The 20,977-nt window shown below is 40.0% G+C and overlaps 1 protein-coding gene across 2 annotated transcripts in view; it reads right to left on the minus strand.

Moving 5' to 3' along the window:
* Window positions 1-493: 493 nt before the first annotated feature.
* Window positions 494-20,977, minus strand: part of LOC123787673 (protocadherin-11 X-linked) — a 509,534-nt gene continuing 489,050 nt past the window's right edge. Inside the window, exon 6 of one of the 2 annotated variants that reach the window (XM_087860051.1) lies at window positions 494-2,068. In XM_087860051.1, the coding sequence (XP_087716177.1) occupies window positions 1,992-2,068 (77 nt within the window). In that variant the 3' untranslated portion in view covers window positions 494-1,991. The remainder of the gene's footprint in view (window positions 2,069-20,977) is intronic. The other variant, XM_087860053.1, reaches the window with a different exon arrangement.

Raw genomic sequence — 20,977 nt, forward strand, 5'->3', positions numbered from 1 at the left:
CAACTTAATTTCCACATGCAGAAAAATAGAGTTGGATCCTTATTTCATACCATATACAAACATTAGCTCAAAATGGATCAAAGATCTAAATCTAAGAGCTAAGACTATAAAATTAGTACAAGAAAACTAGGATGCAAATCTTGAAGACCATGTGTTGGACAGTTATTTCTTTTTTCTTTTTTTTAATGTTTTTTTTTTTTTTATTACATTATGTTAGTCACCATACAGTGCATCCCTGGTTTCTGATGCAAGGTTCGATGATTCATTAGTTGCGTATAACACCCAGTGCACCATGCAATATGTGCCCTCCTTATTACCCATCACCAGTCTATCCCATTCCCCCACCCCCCTCCCCTCTGAAGCCCTCAGTTTGTTTCTTAGAGTCCATAGTCTCCCATGCTTGGACAGTTATTTCTTGATAAAAGACATAAAGTACAAACAACCAAATTAAAAATAGCCAAGTAAGACTTTATCAAAATAAAAACTTTTGTGCTTCAAAGGTGACTATCAAGAAAATGAAAAGACAATCTATAAAATGAGAAGAATTATTTAAAACTTAATAATAAAAAACAAAAATACCAATGAAAAATGACCAAAAGAGTCAAACTTTTCTCCAAAGAAGATATAAAATGGCCAGTAAACACATGTAAAGCTTTTTACCGTCATTAATCATTAGAGAAATGTAAATCGAAAGCACAATAAGATAACACTTCATACCCACTCTTATGGTTACAATTAAAATAACAGATATTAACAAATGTTGCTGAAAATTTGAAAAACTGGAACCCTTGAGCAGGGAGGACCCAAGGTGGTGGATTAGTAGGAGGACCCTAGGCTTGCCTCCTCCCTAGAAAACAACTATATAAATATCAAATATGTCTGAATACCAAAGAAATCGATCCAAGGACTGACAGAACAAAGTACACAACTAGAAGGAAAGAAGAAACCACATTGTAGAAGGTAGGAGGTATAGAGATGTAGTTTAGGGGAGAAATGAATCTCAAGGGCTGCCAGGGGGAATAAGCCCTGGTCATGGAGAGAGGCAAGACAGAGAGAGAAGCGCATAGGGATCTCATAAGGAAAATACTTCCCTAAGGTCATTGACTTGGAAAATGAGAGAGGCTGATTTTCATGAGATTTTACAACCAGTGGGGCTCAAAGAGTGAAGTTTTAGAGGTCTGTGGTGTGGATGGTCTGGAGCCCTAAGGGTGCTACAGTGCTCCTATGGAGAAAGAGATCAGATAGCCTGGGGGCAGAGGACAAGCAATCTGACGATCTACTGGGACACACTGGGAGAGACAGTCCCTGCTTCTTGGAATGCATCTCGGAGAGATGGCATTACCTCTCTGGAGGCAAAAGAGCCAGTGAGCATTTTTTTCCTCTCACACCCCTCACCATAGCTGCAGGGATAGCTGCTGAGGGTGGCCAACTTGGACACTTGTCCTCTGCTATTCTTTACTCCAAATACCACACTCTGGTGCTTTGGTGCAACCATCCTTCTGGGAAAAACCTGCATCAGTCCAGTATGGCAAAACCCTCCCCCAGAGGACCAGCATGGGTATCTTCCACACCATGTCCCAAAAGTCTAGAGTTTTAAAACTCAGCCATCCTGCCTGGGATAGAGTCCAAGGTGCAAAGTGTTGTTAGGCAGGCAGGTGTCTGGGACACAGGGTGAAGGCAGCAATCTGAAGGATGCCTGGGATGCACAAGGGAAAATTGTTTGCTCTTCTGGGAGCACTTCCTGGACAATGGCAGGCTCAAACTCCCCTCTCCAGGGTCCTGGGTGCAAGCTGGTCCCATTTCCCTTCCCTGTCCCTCATGCTTCTTTCCACAGGCAAGTGTGCCTGAGAATGAAGAAAATGTCCCCTCCCCCGGAAGACAGCACAAATCCCTGCAGGCACCATGTCCACTGACCATAGAGTTCTGCAAAGTTTCAGCTCTAGTGGAAATAGGATCTGACCAATTTAACAATCAGACCAGAGCCCACTTAATTAAAACTCACCAAACTTTGGCAACAGTTCAAACAACTCCCCACTGCAGGCAAGGAGAACCTCTGGAGAGGACTGACCTGAAGGAAAAAGCAGGCAAAACACAGCATCAGAGTGCACATGGTATACACCAGAGACAGTTTCTGAAAGATGAGGCCCTGCATATTATATGATCTCTTCTTCATAAAGCCCTTAATCTCAGGATCAGGAAATATAACAGGCTTTCCTAACACAGAGAAGGAGACAGAAACCTAGACAAAATGCCAAGATGGAGGAATTCATCCAAAAGAAAGCACAAGAAAAGGTCATGGACAAGGATCTGATTGAAACAGATTTAAGTAATATGCCTGATTCAGAATTTAAAGCAACGATGATAAGGATACTAGCTGGTCTTGCAAAAAAAGCAAAGAAGACACCAGGAAGTCCCTTACCACATAGATAAAAGACTTAAAAACTAGTCAGGCTGAAATGAAAAATGTAATAACCAAGATTTGAAACTGTCACATGTAATTACCACAATGATGGAAGAAGCAGAGGAATAAATCAGTGATAGGGAAGATAATTATGGAAAATAATGAAGATGAAAAAAAGAGGGAAAGGAAAAAAATTGGTTTATGAATATAGACTTGTGGATTTCTGTGATTCCATAAGTCATAATAACATTCATATCATAGGACTCCCAGGAGAAGAAGAGAGAGGGAAATGGGCAGAAGGTTTATTTGAGAAAATTATAGCTTAAAACTTCCCTAATCTGGGGAAGGAAACAGACTTGCAAATCCAGGAGGCACAGAGAACTCTCACTGAACTCAATAAAAGCAGGCCAACACCAAGATATATCATAGTTAAGTTTGAAAAATATAAAGTTAAAGAAAAAAATTCTAAAAGGACAAAGAGTAAAGGGTCCCTAACTTACAAGGGAAGACCAATAAGATTAGCAGCAGATCTCCCCACAGAAACTTGACAGGCAAGAAGACAGTGCATGATATATTCAACATGCTGAATAGGAAAAATATGCCACCAAGAATACTCTATTCCGCAAGACTATCATTCAGAATAGAAGGAGCGATAAAGAGTTCCCCAGACAAACACAAACTAAAGTTTTATGATCACTAAACCAGCCCTTCAAGAAATATTAGTGGGGACTGTTTGAGTGCGAAAGAAAACCCTAAAGCAACAAACACGAGAAAGGAGCAGAGAAAAATCTCCAATCTCCAGAAACAATGCCAAAACAAGTAATAAAATTGTACTAAATTCATATCTATCAATAATCATTCTGAATGTAAATAGACTAAATGCCCCAATCAAAAGATATAGGGTGTCAGAATAGATAAATAAACAAGACCCATCTATATGCTGCCTACCAGAGACTCATTTTAGACCTCAAGACACGTGCAGATTGAAAGTTAGGGGATGGAAAAAACATTTATCATGCAAATGGAGGTCAGAAGAACACTGGAGTAGAAATACTTAAATCAGAGAAACCAAGCCAAATATTGTAACAAGAGATGAAGAAGGTAATACATCATAATAAAGGGGTCTATTCATCAAGAAGATATGACAAACTTAAATATTTATGCCACCAGCATGCAAGCACACAACTATATAAAACAATTAAGAGCAAACATAAAGGAACTCATTGATAATAATACAATTATAGTAAGGAACTGTAACAACCCACTTACATCAATGGAGAGATCATCTAAGCAGAAAATCAACCAGGAGGCAATGGCTTTAAATGAAACACTGAGACAGATGGACTTAACATATATATTCAGAACATTTTATCATAAAGCAGCACAATACACATTCTTTTCAAGTGCTCATGGGGCATTCTCCAGAATACATAACATCATAGGTCACAAATCAGATCTCAAAAAGTACAAAAAGATGGAAATCATACCATGCATATTTTCCAATCACAATACTATGAAACTTGAAATCAATCACACACACACACACACACACACACAACACAAAGATTGGGAGAAGACTACAAATATATGGAAGTTAAAGATCTTACTAGGGGTGCCTGGGTGGCTCAGTTGGTTAAGCATCTTTCTTTGGCTCAGGTCATGATCTTAGAGTCCTGGGATGGAGGCCCATGTCAGGTTCCCTGCTCAGTGGGGAGTCTTCTCCCTCTCCCTCTGCCCCTCCTCCTTGCTCATGCTCACTCTCTCTCTCCAATAAATAAAATCTTAAAAAAAAAAAAAAGAACACCCAATAAAGAAAGAATGGTCAATCAGGAAATGAAAGAAAAACAAAAGAAATAAATGGAAACAAATGAAAATGAAAGCAAGATGGTCCAAAACCTTTGGGCTACAACAAAAGTGGTCCTAAGAGAGAAGTATATAGCAATACAAGCCTACCTCAAGAAGCAAGAAAAATATCAAATACACAACCTAACCTTATATCTAAAGGAGCTAAAAGAAGTACAACAAATGAAGTCTAAAGCCAGCAGAATAAAGGAAATAATAAAGATTAGAACAGAAATAAATTGTAAAGAAACAACAACGAAGAAACTCCCACTAAAACAGATCAATAAAAGGAGCTGCTTCTTTGAAAAAATTAAATAAATTGATAATCGCCTAGCCAAACTAATCAAAAAGAAAAGAGAATGGACCCAAATAAATAAAATCACTAATGAGAGAGGATAAATCACAACCAACACCACAATAATACAAACAATTACAAAAGAATATTATGAAAAATTACACGCCAACAAATTGGACAACCTGGAATAAATGGATAAATTCCTAGAATCACACAAATTACAAAAACTGAAAAAGGAAGAAATAGAAATCATGAACAGATTGACAACCAGCAAAGGAACTGCATTATTAATCAAAAATCTGAAAAAGAAAGTCTAGATCTAGATGGTTTCACAGGAGAATGCTAGCAAATGCTGAAAGACCTATTCTTCTCAAAATATTCCCCAAAATCAAAATGGAAGGAAAACTTCCAAACTCATTCTAGAAGGCCATCATTACTTTGATTCTAAACCCAGAAAAAGACCCCACCAAAAAAGAGACTACAGGCCAATATCCCTGATGAACATGGGTGCAAAATTTTCAGCAAAATACTAGCAAATCAAATACAGCAGTACATTAAAAGAATCATTTACCACAATCAAGTGGGATTTATTCTTTGGTTGGAATGGTAGTTTAATAGTCACAAATCAATCAATGTGACAAACCACATTGATAAAACAAAGAATAAGAACAATATGATCCTCTCAATAGAAGCAGAGAAACCATTTGACAAAGTAGAGCATCCATTATTGATAAAAAAACCTCAACAAATTAGGGATAGAGGGAACATAACTCAACATCATAAGGATCATATATGAAATCCCAGCAGTTAATATCAACCTCAATGGGGAAAAACTCAGAGTTTTTCCTCTATGGTCAGGAGCAAGACAGGGATGACCATTCTCACCATTGTTGTTTAACATAGTACTGGAAGTCCTACCCTCATCAATCAGACAACAAAAAGATATAAAAGATATCCAAATTGGCAAGGAAGAAATCAAACTGTTACTATTTGCAGATGACATGAGACTATATGTAGAAAACCTGAAAGACTCCACAAAAACTTGCTAGAACTGATACATGGAGGAGTTAAGATGGCGGAGGAGTAGGGGACCCCTTTTTCAGCTGGTCTTCTGAGTCGAGCTGGATAGGTACCAGACCATCCTGAACATCCACGGAATCAGCCTTAGATGCAGGAAGATACATCTGGATCTCTACAAATGAACATCTCCAGCGCTGAGTATTGAGGTATGAGGCAGGGAGCTGTGAAACCACGCACAGATATCGGAAGATAAATGGAAGGGGGAGGGAGCCACCGAGTTCGGGCACCGGGAAGCAGTAGCCATATGCACGGGGGAGCGGGCGGACTCACGGACCAGCACCCGCGAAAGAGCAAGCGGACTGGGACTGTGAGCCGGGGAACGGGCGCGACCAGACTGAAATGGAACTCCAGTGTGCTCACTGGAACCAGACTGAGACCGGGAGCTCCGGAGCACGCGGGGGCGGCTGGTGGCTGGTGGTGTTAGAAACACAAAGGACAGAGACGTACCAGCTCTGGAAGTGAGGGCTGGGAGGCCAGCTGTGGGGCGCACATCCAGGGACGCTGCAGCGTTGAGCAGCACCAACAGAAACAGAGTTAAAGTGGCCAGAACATCAGTGGAGAAAGGTCCGCAATCCCTCTATTCTGAGACAGAGGCTGAGATTGGGCCACTGCTGCTCTGACTCTCAGAAGAGGCACAGCAAACCGCCAGGGGAAGCCACCAGAGAACAAAAGCCTGGAAATACTGGCTCGCAGTGTGCCCATCCCCACCCCCCCCGGCAGGGGACACGGAGACTCTACCCAAACAGGATTGCCTGAGTATTAGAGCTGCTGGCCCCTCCCCCAGAAGGCAGGCTAAAAAATCAAGAAGCCCACATCCCTAAGGTCCCTATAAAACAAGTGCACACTGTCTGGGTCCTGGTCAATAATTTGGGTTCTGGACAACCCTGCAACCTCTCCTCATTAGAATGATGAGAAGGAGAAATCCACCCCAAAAAGAAAAGACAATGAATCTGTGGCCTCTGCCACAGAACTAATGGATATGGATAAAACCAAATTATCAGAAATGGAGTTCAGAGTAACAATGGTCAAGATGATGTGTAGACTTGAAAAAAGTATTAACAAAAATGTTAATGAGAATATAGAATCTCTAAGAGTGGAAACGAGAGCGAACCTGGTAGAAATTAAAAATCATATGAATCAAATGAAGTCAAAACTGGAAGCTCTGACGGCCAGGGTAAATGAGGCAGAAGAACATATCGGCAAATTGGAGGATGGGTTAGTAGAAGAGAAAGCTGAAATAGAAACTTGGCTCAAAAAAATCCAATCTCAAGAATGTAGGTTACGGGAGATTACTGACTCAATGAAACGTTCCAATGTCAGAATCATCGGCATCCCTGAGGGGTTGGAGAAAAACAGAGGTCTAGAAGAGATATTTGAACAAATTGTAGCTGAAAACATCCCTAATCAAGCAAAGGAAACAAGCATTCATGTCCAAGAGGCACAGAGGACCCCTCCCAAGCTCAACCATGACAAATCTATGCCATCTCACCTCATAGTGCAATTCGCAAATATTAGATCCAAGGATACAGTATTGAAAGCGGCCAGGGCAAAGAAATTTCTCACGTACCAGGGCAAAGGTATCAGAATTATGTCAGACCTGTCTACACAGACCTGGAATGAGAAAGGGTTGGGGGGGCTTTTTTAAAGCTCTTTCAGAGAAAAACATGCAGCCAAGGATACATTATCCAGCAAGGCTGCCATTCAGAATTGATGGAGAGATAAAGACCTTCCAAAATCGCCAGTCATTGACCGATACTACCAAACTCATTCTATGAGGCCAATATTACCTTGATCCCCAAACCAGGCAAAGACCCCATCAAAAAGGAGAATTACAGACCAATTTCCCTAATGAATATGGACGCCAAAATTCTCAACAAGATCCTTGCTAATAGAATCCAAAAGTACATTAAAAGGATTATCCATCATGACCACCTGGAATTCATCCCTGGGATGCAATGGTGGTTCAACATTCGAAAATCTATCAGTCTCATAGATTTTATCTAGAAGAAAAATGCCAAAAAACCATATGATTCTCTCAACTGATGCAGAAAAAGCATTTGACAAAATATAGCATCCCTTCCTGATTAAAACCCTTCAGAGTGGAGAGATAGAGGGTACATTCTTCAATCTCATAAAAACCATCTATGAAAAGCCTACTGCAAATATCATTCTCAATGGGGAAAAGCTGGAAGCCTTTCCCTTAAGATCAGGAACACGACAAGGATGCCCACTCTCACCATTATTATTCAACATAGTACCAGAAGTCCTTGCAACAGCAATCAGATGACAAAAAGGGATCAAAGGTATCCAAATTGGCAAAGAAGAAGTCAAAATGTCTCTCTTCGCAGATGACATGATACTCTATATGGAAAACCCAAAAGAATCCACTCCCAAACTATTAGAAGTTACAGAGCAATTCAATAATGTGGCGGGATACAAAATCAATGCTCAGAAATCAGTTGCATTTCTATACACGAATAACGAGATGGAAGAAAGAGAAATTAGGGAATCCATCCCATTTACAATAGCACCAAAAACCATACGTTACCTTGGAATTAACTTAACCAGAGACGTAAAGGACCTATATTCTAGAAACTATAAATCACTCTTGAAAGACATTGAGGAAGACATAAAAAGATGGAAAGATATTCTATGCTCATGGATCGGAGGAATTAACATAGTTAAAATGTCTATGCTACTCAGAGCAATCTACACTTTCAATGCTATCCCGATCAAAATACCAACGACATTTTTCAAAGAACTGAAAGAAACAGCCCTTAAAATTTTATGGAACCAGAAAAGGCCCCGAATTGCCAAGGAATTGTTGAAAAGGATAAACAAAACTGGGGGCATCACAATGCCGGATTTTGAGCTGTACTACAAAGCTGTGATCACAAAGACAGCATGGTACTGACACAAAAACAGACACATAGACCAATGGAACAGAATAGAGAACCCAGAAATGGACCCTCGGCTCCTTGGGCAACTAGTTTTTGATGAAACAGGAAAAAAACATTCAGTGGAAAAAAAGACAGTCTTTTCAATAAATGGTGCTGCGATAATTGGACAGCTACATGCAAAAGAATGAAACTTGACCACTCTCTCACACCATACACAGAAATAAACTCCAAATGGATGAAAGACCTCGATGTGAGACAGGAATCCATCAAAATCCTAGAGGAGAGTATAGGCAGCAACCTCTACGACATCGACCACAGCAACGTTTTTCATGCCACATCTCCAAAGGCAAGAGAAACACAATAAAAAATGAACTTGTGGGACTTCATTAAGATAAAAAGCTTCTGCACAGCCAAGGAAACAGTCAAAAAAACTAAGAGGCAGCCCATGGAATGGGAGAATATATTTGCAAATGATACTACAGATAAAAGACTGGTATGCAAGATCTACAAAGAACTTCTCAAACTCAATACACGGGAAACAAATAATCAAGTCAATAATAGGGCAGAAGATATGAACAGACACTTTTCCAATGAAGACATACAAATAGCTAACAGACACATGAAAAAATGTTCAAAATCATTAGCCATCAGGGAAATTCAAATCAAAACCACACTAAGATACCACCTTACGCCAGAGGATGTGGAGAAAGGGGGTCCCTCCTCCATTTTTCGTGGGAATGCAAGTTGGTACAGCCACTCTGGAAAACAGTGTGGAGGTCCCTCCAAAAGTTAAAAATTGAGCTACCCTATAATCCAGCCATTACACTACTGGGTATTTACCCCAAAGGTACAGACGTAGTGAAGAGAAGGGCCATATGCACCCCAATGTTCATAGCAGTATTGTCCACAATAGCTTAATCATGTAAGGAGCCGAGATGCCCTTCAACAGATGACTGGATTAAGAAGTTGTGGTCCATATATACAATGGAATATTACTCAGCTATCAAAAAGAACGATTTCTAACATTTGCTGCAACATGGACAGCACTGGAGGAGATAATGTTAAGTAAAATAAGTGAAGCCGAGAAAGACAATTATCATATGGTTTCAGTCATCTATGGAACATAAGAACTAGGAAGATCGGTAGGAGAAGAAAAGGATAAAGAAAGGGGGGGTAATCAGAAGGGGGAATGAAGCATGAGAGACTATGGACTCTGAGAAACAAACTGAGGGCTTCAGAGGGGAGGGGGTGGGAGAATGGGATAGACTGGTGATGCGTAGTAAGGAGGGCACGTATTGCATGGTGCACTGGGTGTTATACGCAACTAATGAATCATCAAACTTTACATTAAAAACCAGGGATGTACTGTGTGGTGACTAACACAATATAATAAAAAAGTATTTTTAAAAAAATGCAATAAGAAAAATAGAACTGATACATGGGAGATTGGAAAATAAGATGGCAGAGGAGTAGAAAACCTTATTTTAAAAGGTCCCCTGAATTGAGCTGGGTATCTACCAGACCATTCTGAATATCCAGGAAATCAGCGTGAGATGTAAGAAGATATATCTGGATCTCTACAAACAGAATACCTTTGGCAGTTGGTTTTAAGGTATGAAGTGGGGAGCCTTGATTTTGTGGGCACATACTGGAAGATAAATGGAAGGGGAGGGAGCCTCTGTGAACTTGCCCTGGGAAGGCAAAAACCTCCCGTCCTGGGGACATGGCACAGACTTTCAGACCTGTAGCAACTTGGAAAGGACTTTAGGACAGCCCCCAGACTGAAACCTGGAACTACAGGGGCACACGTGTGAGTACGGGAAGCTGGTGGATTTAGAAGCACAAAGAGCAGATACGTGCTTGGCCCTTGAAGCAAGGATTGGGAGACCTGCTGTGGGGCCCACAACCCAGGACACTGTGGGTTTTTAGCAGCACAGAAAGAAATGGAGACAGTGTGGGCTGGAGAGCTCAGTGAAGAACAGACTGTGATCTCTCTGTCCTGAGACAGAGGTTTGGATATGGTCACTTCTGCTCTGACTCTCAGAAGATATGCTGAAAACTGCCAGGGAAAGCCACCAGAGAACAAAAGCGCCCCCAAAATGCTTCTGATTGACCCCATCCCTCCCCCACAGGGGGCAGGGAAACTCTGCCCAAACAGTTTGCCTAAGTAACAGTGTGGCAGGCCACTCCTCCAGAAGACAGACTAGAAGAGCAAGAGGCCAAGAACCCTGAAGTCCCTGTAAAACAGGTGCATCTTGCTTGGGTCCTGGTCAATAATTTGGACCCTGCACATTCCCTCAACCACCCCTCAACAGAATGACTAAGAGGAGGAACCACCCAAAAAGAAAGAATCACAGACTGTGGTCTCTGCCACAGAACTAATGGATATGGATAGAAGCAAGATGTCAGAAATAGACATCAGAGAAACAGTTTTCAAGGTGATATCTGGGCTCGAGAAAGTATTAAAATGACAATACAGAATCTCTAAGGGCAGAAATGAGATCTAATCAGGCTGAGCTTAAAAGTGCTATCAATGAAACACAGTCTAAACTGGATACTCTGCTTACCAGGTTAAACGAGGGAGAAGAAGAAGTTAAGGAGTTAGAGGATGAGATGATAGAAAAGAAGGAAACCGAGGTGGCATGGGAAAAACAAATTAAAAGCCAAGGAATCAAAGTGAGAAAGATAAGTGACTCAATGAAATGTTCCATATCAGAATTAATAGGATCCCCGAGGGGGTGGAGAAAAAGAGAGATCTAGAAGGTATATTTGAGCAAAGCATAGCTGAGAACTTTCATAATCTGGGGAAGGAAACAAGCATTCGTGTCCAAGAGGCAGAGAGGACCCCTCCCAAAACCAATGAGAATAGACCGACAACATGACAGCCAAGGATACTTTATCCAGCAAGGCTGTCATTCAGAATGGATGGAGAGACAAGGAATTTCCAAGACTGACAGAAACTGAAAGAATATGTGAGCACCAAGTTGGCCCTACAAGAAATATTTAGGGGGGTTCTATAAAAGTTAAAAGACCCCAAGAGTGACACAGAACAGAAATTTACAGAGACTATCTATACAAACAAGGACTTCACAAGCTACATGACAACATTAAAATCATATCTCTCAATAATCACTCTCAATGTGAATTGCCAAAATGCTCCTATAAAACGCCACAGAGTTGCAGATTGGATAAAAAGACATGACTTATCCATGTGCTGTCTACAGGAGACTCAATTTGAACCTAAAGATACATCCAGACTGAAAGTGAAGGGATGGAGAAAAATTTTCATGCCAACAGACCTCAAAAGAAAGCTGGGTAGCAACTCTTATATCAGACAAATTAGATTTTAAGCTAAATACTGTAGTTAGAGATACAGAAGGACACTATACCATTCATAAAGGGTCTATCCAACAAGAGGATCTAACAATTATAAATATCTATACCCCCAACATGGGAGCAGCCAACTACATAAGCCAACTGTTAACCGAAAATAAAGAAACATCTAGATAATAATATGTTAATAGTAGGGGACCTCAACACTCCACTCTCAGCAATAGACAGGTGATCTAAGCAGAAAATCAACAAAGAAACAAGAGCGTTGAATGACACACTGGACCAGATGGACCTCATAGATATATACAGAACATTCCACCCTAAACCAACAGAACACTTATTCTCAAATGCACATGGATACCAATTGATTGAGATTATTGCCTGCATATTCTCAGACCACAACACTCTGAAATTGGAACTCAACCACAAGGAAAAATTTGGAAGAAACTCAAACACTTGGAGACTAAGAATCATCCTGCTCAGGAATGACTTGATAAACCAGTAAATCAAAAATCAACTTAAACAATTTATGGAGACCAATGAGAATGAAAACACAACGGTCCAAAACCTATGGGATACTGCAAAGGCAGTCGTAAGGGGGAAATACGTAGCCATCCAAGGCTCACTCAAAAGAATAGAACAATCTAAAATGCAGTTTTTATATTCTCACCTCAAGAAGCTGGAACAGCAACAGATGGACAGGCCTAATGCACTCACGAGGAAGCAGTTGACCAAAATTAGAGCAGAAATCAATGAATCAGAAACCAGAAGTACAGTAGAGCAGATCAACAGGACTAGAAGCTGGTTCTTTGAGAAAATCAAGAAAATTGACATACAACTGGCAACACTTATCCAAAAAAAAAGAGAAAGGACACAAATTATTAAAATTATGAATGAAAAAGGAGAGGTCATGACCAACACCATTGAAATTGGAAGGATTATTAGAAATTTTTATTAACAGCTATATGCCAATAAATTAAGCAATCTGGAAGAGATGGAATCCTTCCTGGAAACCTATAAACTACCAAGACTGAAACAGGAAGAAATTGATTTCTTAAACAGGCCAATTAATTATGAAGAAATTGAGTCAGTGATAAACAACCTTCCAAACAACAAAACTCCAGGCCCGGACGGTTTTCCTGGGGAATTCTACCAAACATTCAAAGAAGAAATAATACCTATTCTCCTAAAGCTATTTCAAAAAATAAAAACAGAAGGAAAGCTACCAAACTCATTCTATGAGGCCAATATTACCTTGATCCCCAAACCAGGCAAAGACCCCCTCAAAAAGGAGAATTACAGACCAATTTCCCTAATGAATACGGATGCCAAAATCCTCAACAAGATACTTGCCAATAGAATCCAACAGTACATTAAAAGGATTATCCATCATGATCAAGTGGGATTCATACCTGGGATGCAATGTGGTTCAATATTCACAAATCAATCAGTGTGATACATCATATCAACAAGAAAAGACTCAGGAACCATATGATCCTCTCAATTGATGCCGAAAGAGCATTTGACAAAATACAGCATCCTTTCCTGATTAAAACCCTCCAGAGTGTAGGAATAGAGGGTACATTTCTCAATCTCATAAAAGCCATCTATGAAAAGCCTACTGCAAATATCATTCTCAATGGGGAAAAGCTGGAAGCCTTTCCCTTAAGACCAGGAACACGACAAGGATGCCCATTCTCGCCACTATTATTCAACATAGTACTAGAAGTTCTTGCAACAGCAATCAGATGACAAAAAGGGATCAAAGGTATCCAAATTGGCAAAGAAGAAGTCAAAATGTCTCTCTTCACAGATGACGTGATACTGTATATGGAAAACCCAAAAGAATCCACTCCCAAACTATTAGAAGTTACAGAGCAATTCAATAATGTGGCGGGATACAAAATCAATGCTCAGAAATCAGTTGCATTTCTATACACGAATAACGAGATGGAAGAAAGAGAAATTAGGGAATCCATCCCATTTACAATAGCACCAAAAACCATATGCTACCTTGGAATTAACTTAACCAGAGATGTAAAGGACCTATATTCTAGAAACTATAAATCACTCCTGAAAGACGTTGAGGAAGATATATAAGATGGAAAAATATTCCATGCTCATGGATTGGTAGAATTAACATAGTTAAAATGTCCATGCTACCCAGAGCAATCTACACTTTCAATGCTATCCTGATTAAAATACCGAGGACATTTTTCAAAGAACTGGAACAGAGAGTCCTTAAATTTGTATAGAACCAGAAAAGGCCCCGAATTTCCAAGGAACTGTTGAAAAGGAAAAACAAAGCTGGGGGCATCACAATGTCAGATTTCAAGCTGTACTACAAAGCTGTGATCACAAAGACAGCATGGTACTGGCACAAAAACAGACACATAGACCAATGGAACAGAATAGAGAGCCCAGAAATGGACCTTCGGCTCTTTGGGCAACTAATGTTTGATAAAGCAGGAAAAAACATCCGGTGGGAAAAAGACAGTCTCTTCAATAAATGGTGCTGGGAAAATTGGACAGCTACATGCAAAGAATGAAACTTGACCACTCTCTCACATCATACAGAAAAATAAACTCCAAATGGATGAAAGACCTCGATGTGAGACAGGAATCCATCAAAATCCTAGAGGAGAACATAGGCAGCAACCTCTACGACATCGGCCAAAGCAACCTTTTTCATGCACATCCCCAAAGGCAAGAGAAACAAAAGATAAAATGAACTCATGGGACTTCATCAAGATAAAAAGCTTCTGCACAGCCAAGGAAACAATTAAAAAAACTAAGAGGCAGCCCACGGAATGGGAGAATATATTTGCAAATGACACTACAGATAAAGGACTGGTATCCAAGATCTACAAAGAACTTCTCAAACTCAATACACGAGAAACAAATAAACAAATCAAAAAATGGGCAGAAGATATGAACAGACACTTTTCTAATGAAGACATACAAATGGCTAACAGACACATGAAAAAATGTTCAAAATCATTAGCCATCAGGGAAATTCAAATCAAAACCACACTGAGATACCACCTTACGCCAGTTAGAATGGCAAAAATAGACAAGGCACCAAACAACAATTGTTGGAGAGGATGTGGAGAAAGGGGATCCCTCCTACATTGTTGGTGGGAATGCAAGTTGGTACAGCCACTCTGGAAAACAGTGTGGAGGTCCCTTAAAATTTTAAAAATTGAGCTACCGTATGATCCAGCCATTGAACTACTGGGTGTTTACCCCAAAGATACAGACGTAGTGAAGAGAAGGCCCATATGCACTCCAATGTTCATAGCAGCATTATCCACAATAGCTAAATCGTGGAAGGTGCTGAGATGCCCTTCAACAGATGAATGGATTAAGAAGCTGTGGTCCATATATACAATGGAATATTACTCAGCTATCAGAAAGAACGAATTCTCAACATTTGCAGCAACATGGACGGCACTGGAGAAGATAATGCTAAGCGAAATAAGTCAAGCAGAGAAAGACAATTATCATATGATTTCTCTCATCTATGGAACATAAGGATGAGGAGGATCGGTAGGGGAAGAAAGTGATAAAGAATGGGGGTAATCAAAAGGGGGAATGAAACATGAGAGACTATGGACTATGAGAAACAAACTGAGGGCCTCAGAGGGGAGGGGGTGGGGGAATGGGATAGGCTGGTGATGGGTAGTAAGGAGGGCACGTATTGCATGGTGCAGTGGGTGTTAATACGCAACTAATGAAGCATCGAACTTTACATCGGAATCCGGGGATGTACTGTATGGTGAGTAACACAATATAATCAAAAATCATTAAAAAAAAAACAAAAAAAAAACAAAGAACAAAAAACTAACCTAAGAGGTAAAAGAGCTATACTCTAGAAACTACAGAACACTTATGAAAGAAATTGAAAAAGACACAAAAAGATGGGAAAGCATTCCATGCTTATGGATTGGAAGAATAATCACTGTTAAAATGTCTATGCTGCCTAGAGCAATCTATACTTTCAACACCATATCAATCAAAATACCAATGCCATTTTTCAAAGTGCTGGAACAAACTATCGTAAAATTCGTGTGGAATCAGAAAAGACCCCGAATCGCCAAGGGAATGTTGAAAAAGAAAAACAATGCTGGGGGCATCACGTTGCCTGATTTCAAGCTGTATTACAAAGCTGTGATCACCAGTACAGCATGGCACTGGCAGAAAAATAGACACATAGGTCAGTGGAACAGACTACAGACTCCAGAAATGGACCCTGAACTCTATGGTCAACTAATCTTTGAGAAATCAGGAAAAAATATCCAACGGAAAAAAGACAGTCTCTTCAATAAATGGTGCTGGGAAAATTGGACAGCTACATGCAAAAGAATGAAACTTGACCACTATCTCACACCATACACAAAAATAAACTCCAAATGGATGAAAGACGTCGATGTGAGACAGGAATCCATCAAAATCCTAGAGGAGAACATAGGCAGCAACCTCTACGACATCGGCCAAAGCAACCTTTTTCATGACACATCCCCAAAGGCAAGAGAACAAAAGATAAAATGAATTTATGTGACTTCATCAAGATTAAAAGTTTCTGCACAGCCAAGGAAACTCTCAGAAAAACTAAGAGGCAGCCCACAGAATGGGAGAATATATTTGCAAATGACACTACAGATAAAGGACTGGTATCCAAGATCTACAAAGAACTTCTCAAACTCAATACATGAGAAACAAATAAACAAATCAAAAAATGGGCAGAAGATATGAACAGACACTTTTCCAATGAAGACATACAAATGGCTAACAGACACATGAAAAATGTTCAAAATCATTAGCCATCAAGGAAATTCAAATCAAAACCACACTGAGATACCACCTTACGCGTTAGAATGGCAAAAATAGACAAGGCAAGAAACAACAATTGTTGGAGAGGATGTGGAGAAAGGGGATCCCTCCTACATTGTTGGTGGGAATGCAAGTTGGTACAGCCACTCTGGAAAACAGTGTGGAGGTCCCTTAAAAAGTTAAAAATTGAGCTACCCTATGATCCAGCCATTGCACTACTGGGTGTTTACCCCAAAGATACAGACGTAGTAAAGGGAAGGGCCATATTCACCCCAATGTTCATAGCAGCAATGTCCACAATAGCTAAATCGTGGAAGGAGCCAACATGTCCTTCAACAGATGACTGGATTAAGAAGTTGTGGTCCATATATACAATGGAATATTACTCAGCAATCAGAAAGAATGAGTTCTCAACATTTGCTACAACATGGACAGCACTGGAGGAGATAATGCTAAGTGAAATAAGTCAAGCAGAGAAAGACAACTATCATATGATTTCTCTCATCTATGGAACATAAGAACTAGGATGATCGGTAGTGGAAGAAAGGGATAAAGAATGGGGGGGGGTAATCAAAAGGGGGAATGAAACATGAGAGACTATGGACTATGAGAAACAAACTGAGGGCCTCAGGGGGGAGGTGGGTGGGGGAATGGGATAGGCTGGTGATGGGTAGTAAGGAGGGCATGTATTGCATGGTGCACTGGGTGTTATACACAACTAATGAATCATCGAGCCTTACATCGGAAACCGGGGATGTACTGTATGGTGACTTACATAATATAATAAAAAATCATTTAAAAAAAAAAAGATTCTCTCTCCCTCTCCCTCTGCCCCTCCCTCTTGTGCTATCTCTCTCTCTCTCTTTCTCTCATATAAATAAATATTTTAAAAAACTGAAATGCAATCGTATAGCAGGCATGCAAAAATACATTCTCAAGTGATCCAGTCAGGCAGACACTTTGGCTTATACTTTCTGCTTCTGAATATTTTGGGAAAGTGTTAAAAATTATGATATAGTTTTTTTTTAGAAATCCCATTCAAGATTTATCTCTATGCTTTACTGAAACAAGGTTAGAGTATATCAAATCTTCTTACCTAAAATATCATGAAACATTAATATTAAAAATCTTATTTTTAGCTATTTATTAATAAATAGCTTAAGTCTATCTCCTTCTTACTTCCACCTAGAACTATGTATATACTACTAATTTTCTCTCCTGTTATCCCTTGCCTATTGGACAGTAATTAGAGCATGAAGGACGAGAACTTAGTATAGTATCTGGCACATTCCATGTACCCAAAAAAGATTATTGAATAAAATGAAGCTAAAGGGAAAGAGAGTTGCCAAGAGGTCTTTATAAGGAAATGTTAGAGAGGAAAAGAGGATTGTACAAGGCTTTTAGAAAACTCCACACTCAAGCTATATTAGCATTAAAGAAACAAGAGTTCCATGTACAAATGCAAGCTAATTTGATCAAATATTATTAAAAGAAATTATGCAACCACTATTTAAAAATAATCCATCATTTGAAAGTGACTCACTTCATTTGTTGTTTTCAAATATGAATAATGAATAATGTTTTACACCTGCTCATTAAAAAGTTGGTGATTATTGTTATCATTATCATCAATATTAAAAAGCAAAATAACTTACTTAATGCTATATACCTTGCCTTCTATAATCATCCTTCCTTTCAAGAGCTGTCTAAATGACAACAGAATGATTCTAGAGTTGAAACTTTTGGTAAAACTAACCAGAAGTAACAATAATTTCCATAGCCTACTATACAAATTAATTTCAGTAATTCAATCCAAATAAATATTTTTATTAGAACTGTTTGGGACTAGCTTTGCAACTAATTATACAGATGTTAAAGAATAAAAATGTAAATGAGGCATATTTCTTTGGTTAATATCCACTTATATTTTCTTCTAAATTGTATGGTTTCAGGTTTATAGTCATATCTTTGATCTACTATAATTTTCTTGAATCTGTAGTTTGGAGCAAAGATCATTTTCCAAATACTTTGAAAGCTTTCCCAGCACTGAAACTTCATTGCTCATTTTGATTATTTTTGGACCATTTATTAACTTCAGATATGCATTATGTTCAGTTTCAGTATTATTTTACTACATTGATCTGTCAATTTCTGCACAGCTACCACCTTTTATTGTTAAAGCTTTACATATTCTGACATTTGCTGACAGGAATTTCTCTTCTCTTTGTGTTACTTTCCAAAATACTCTTATTCTTTATATTTTATTTTATTTCTTAAAATTTATTTGTTTGAGAGAGAGAAGAGAGATAAAGGGAAAGAGAGAGAAAGGGAGAAAGAGAGTGTGGAAAGGGGTAGAGGGAGAGAATATGCAAGCAGACTTCCACTGAGTGTGGAGCCCAACGTGGGGCTTGGTCTCAGGAACCATGAGATCAGGATCTGAGGTGAAACCAAGAATCATATGCTTAACCAACTGAGCCACCCAGTCACCCCCTTTATATTTTAAATACATTAGAAAAAGCTTAAAATGGCCCCAGAGAATATATTTGGAAAATTTTTAATGTGGTTCTCTAAAGTTCCCTAGTTTCTTCCCTCTAATCTTCTAGAATATTATTACATTTGGAGAATAGCAACAAATAATCACAGCAAAGAAAATATAACTTTGTTAATCTGGCATAAATTCAAACTGTGTAAAGCATCCAATACTTACTTTCTCCAAGCTGCAAACCGTTGAAATATATTTCCAAATCTCATTTGGATTCTGAATAATAGCTAAATACTCTATTCCACATATTTACCAGTGAGCAATGATATAACTCGATATGATTTTAGTTAAGAATATAAAACATTTATCAATTTAATTGAATGTTGCTCTCTTAAATGAGCATTGTATATCATCGCTTTGTAAGGTGTTTTCTATTTTTAGTTTGGTGATATTTTGGATCACTAAAAAGTGATTATCAAGTGAAGAAATCAATGCTTTGAATTGTATGTGATATACAGCATTTTAAAAAATTTTGTTATACCTTAATTCTAAGAAATATACCCAGTAAGCAAAAGGACCATGGATTCCATGTATGCACATCTATTACATAAGTATTTCAGATTTAAGATATTAGGGGGTTAAGACGGCGGAGGAGTAGGGGACATCTTTTTCAGCCAGTTCCCTGAGTCGAGTTGGATGGTACCAGACCAGCCTGAACATCCACGGAATCAGTCTGAGATGCAGGAAGATACATCTGGATCTCTACAAATGAACATCTCCAGTGCTGAGTATTGAGGTACGAAGCGGAGAGCCGTGAAACCTCGCACAGATATCAGAAGATAAGTAGAAGGAGGAGGGAGCCACCATGTTCGGGTGCCAGGAAGCGGTAGCCACCCGCACGGGGGAGTGGGTAGACTTGTGGATGGCACCCGCGAGACAGCAGACTGAGAACGTGAGCCAGAAGCGTGCGCCACCAGACTTCTCACGGAACTCCGGAACTCCAGTGTGCTCACTGGAAACAGACTGAGACTAGGAGCTCCGGGCAGGAGCGCGCAAGGGGGGTGTCGGCTGGTGGCTGGCGGTATTAGAAACACAAAGGACAGAGATGCGAAGGCCATGGAAGTGAGGGCTGGGACACCGGGTGTGGGGCACACATCCCAGGACGCTGCAGGGTTGAGCAACACCAACAGTAACAGAGTTAAAGTGGCCAGAACATCACTAGAGAACGGTTCGCGATCCCTCTGTTCTGAGACAGAGGCTGAGATTGGGCCACTGCTGCTCTGACTCTCAGAAGAGGCACAGCAAACCACCAGGGAAAGCCACCAGAGAACAAAAGCCTGGAAATACCGGCTCACAGTGTGCCCATCCCCATCCCCCCTCGCAGGGGACACGGAGACTCTACCCAAACAGGGTTGCCCGAGTATTGGCGTGACAGGCCCTTCCCCCAGAAGGCAGGCTGAAAAATCAAGAAGCCCACATCCCGGGGCGCCTGGGTGGCGCAGTCATTAAGGGCCTGTCTTCAGCTCAGGGCGTGATCCCGGCGTTCCGGAAAGGAATCCCTCATTGGGCTCCTCCACTGGGAGCCTGCTTCTTCCTCTCCCACTCCCCTGCTTGTGTTCCCTCTCTCACTGGCTGTCTCTCTGCCACATAAATAAATAAAATCTTTAAAGAAGAAGCCCAAATCCCTAAGATCCCTATAAAACAAGGGCACACGGCCTGGGTACCGGGCAATAATTTGGGATCTGGACAACCCCGCAACCTCTCCTCATCAAATGACGAGAAGGAGAAGTCCCCCCCAGCAAAAAAAAGAC

The sequence above is a fragment of the Ursus americanus genome, chromosome X (assembly GCF_024610735.1).
Source record: "Ursus americanus isolate L20-20 chromosome X, mUrsAme1.1.p, whole genome shotgun sequence".
In the NCBI taxonomy this organism is placed as follows: Eukaryota; Metazoa; Chordata; class Mammalia; order Carnivora; family Ursidae; genus Ursus; species Ursus americanus.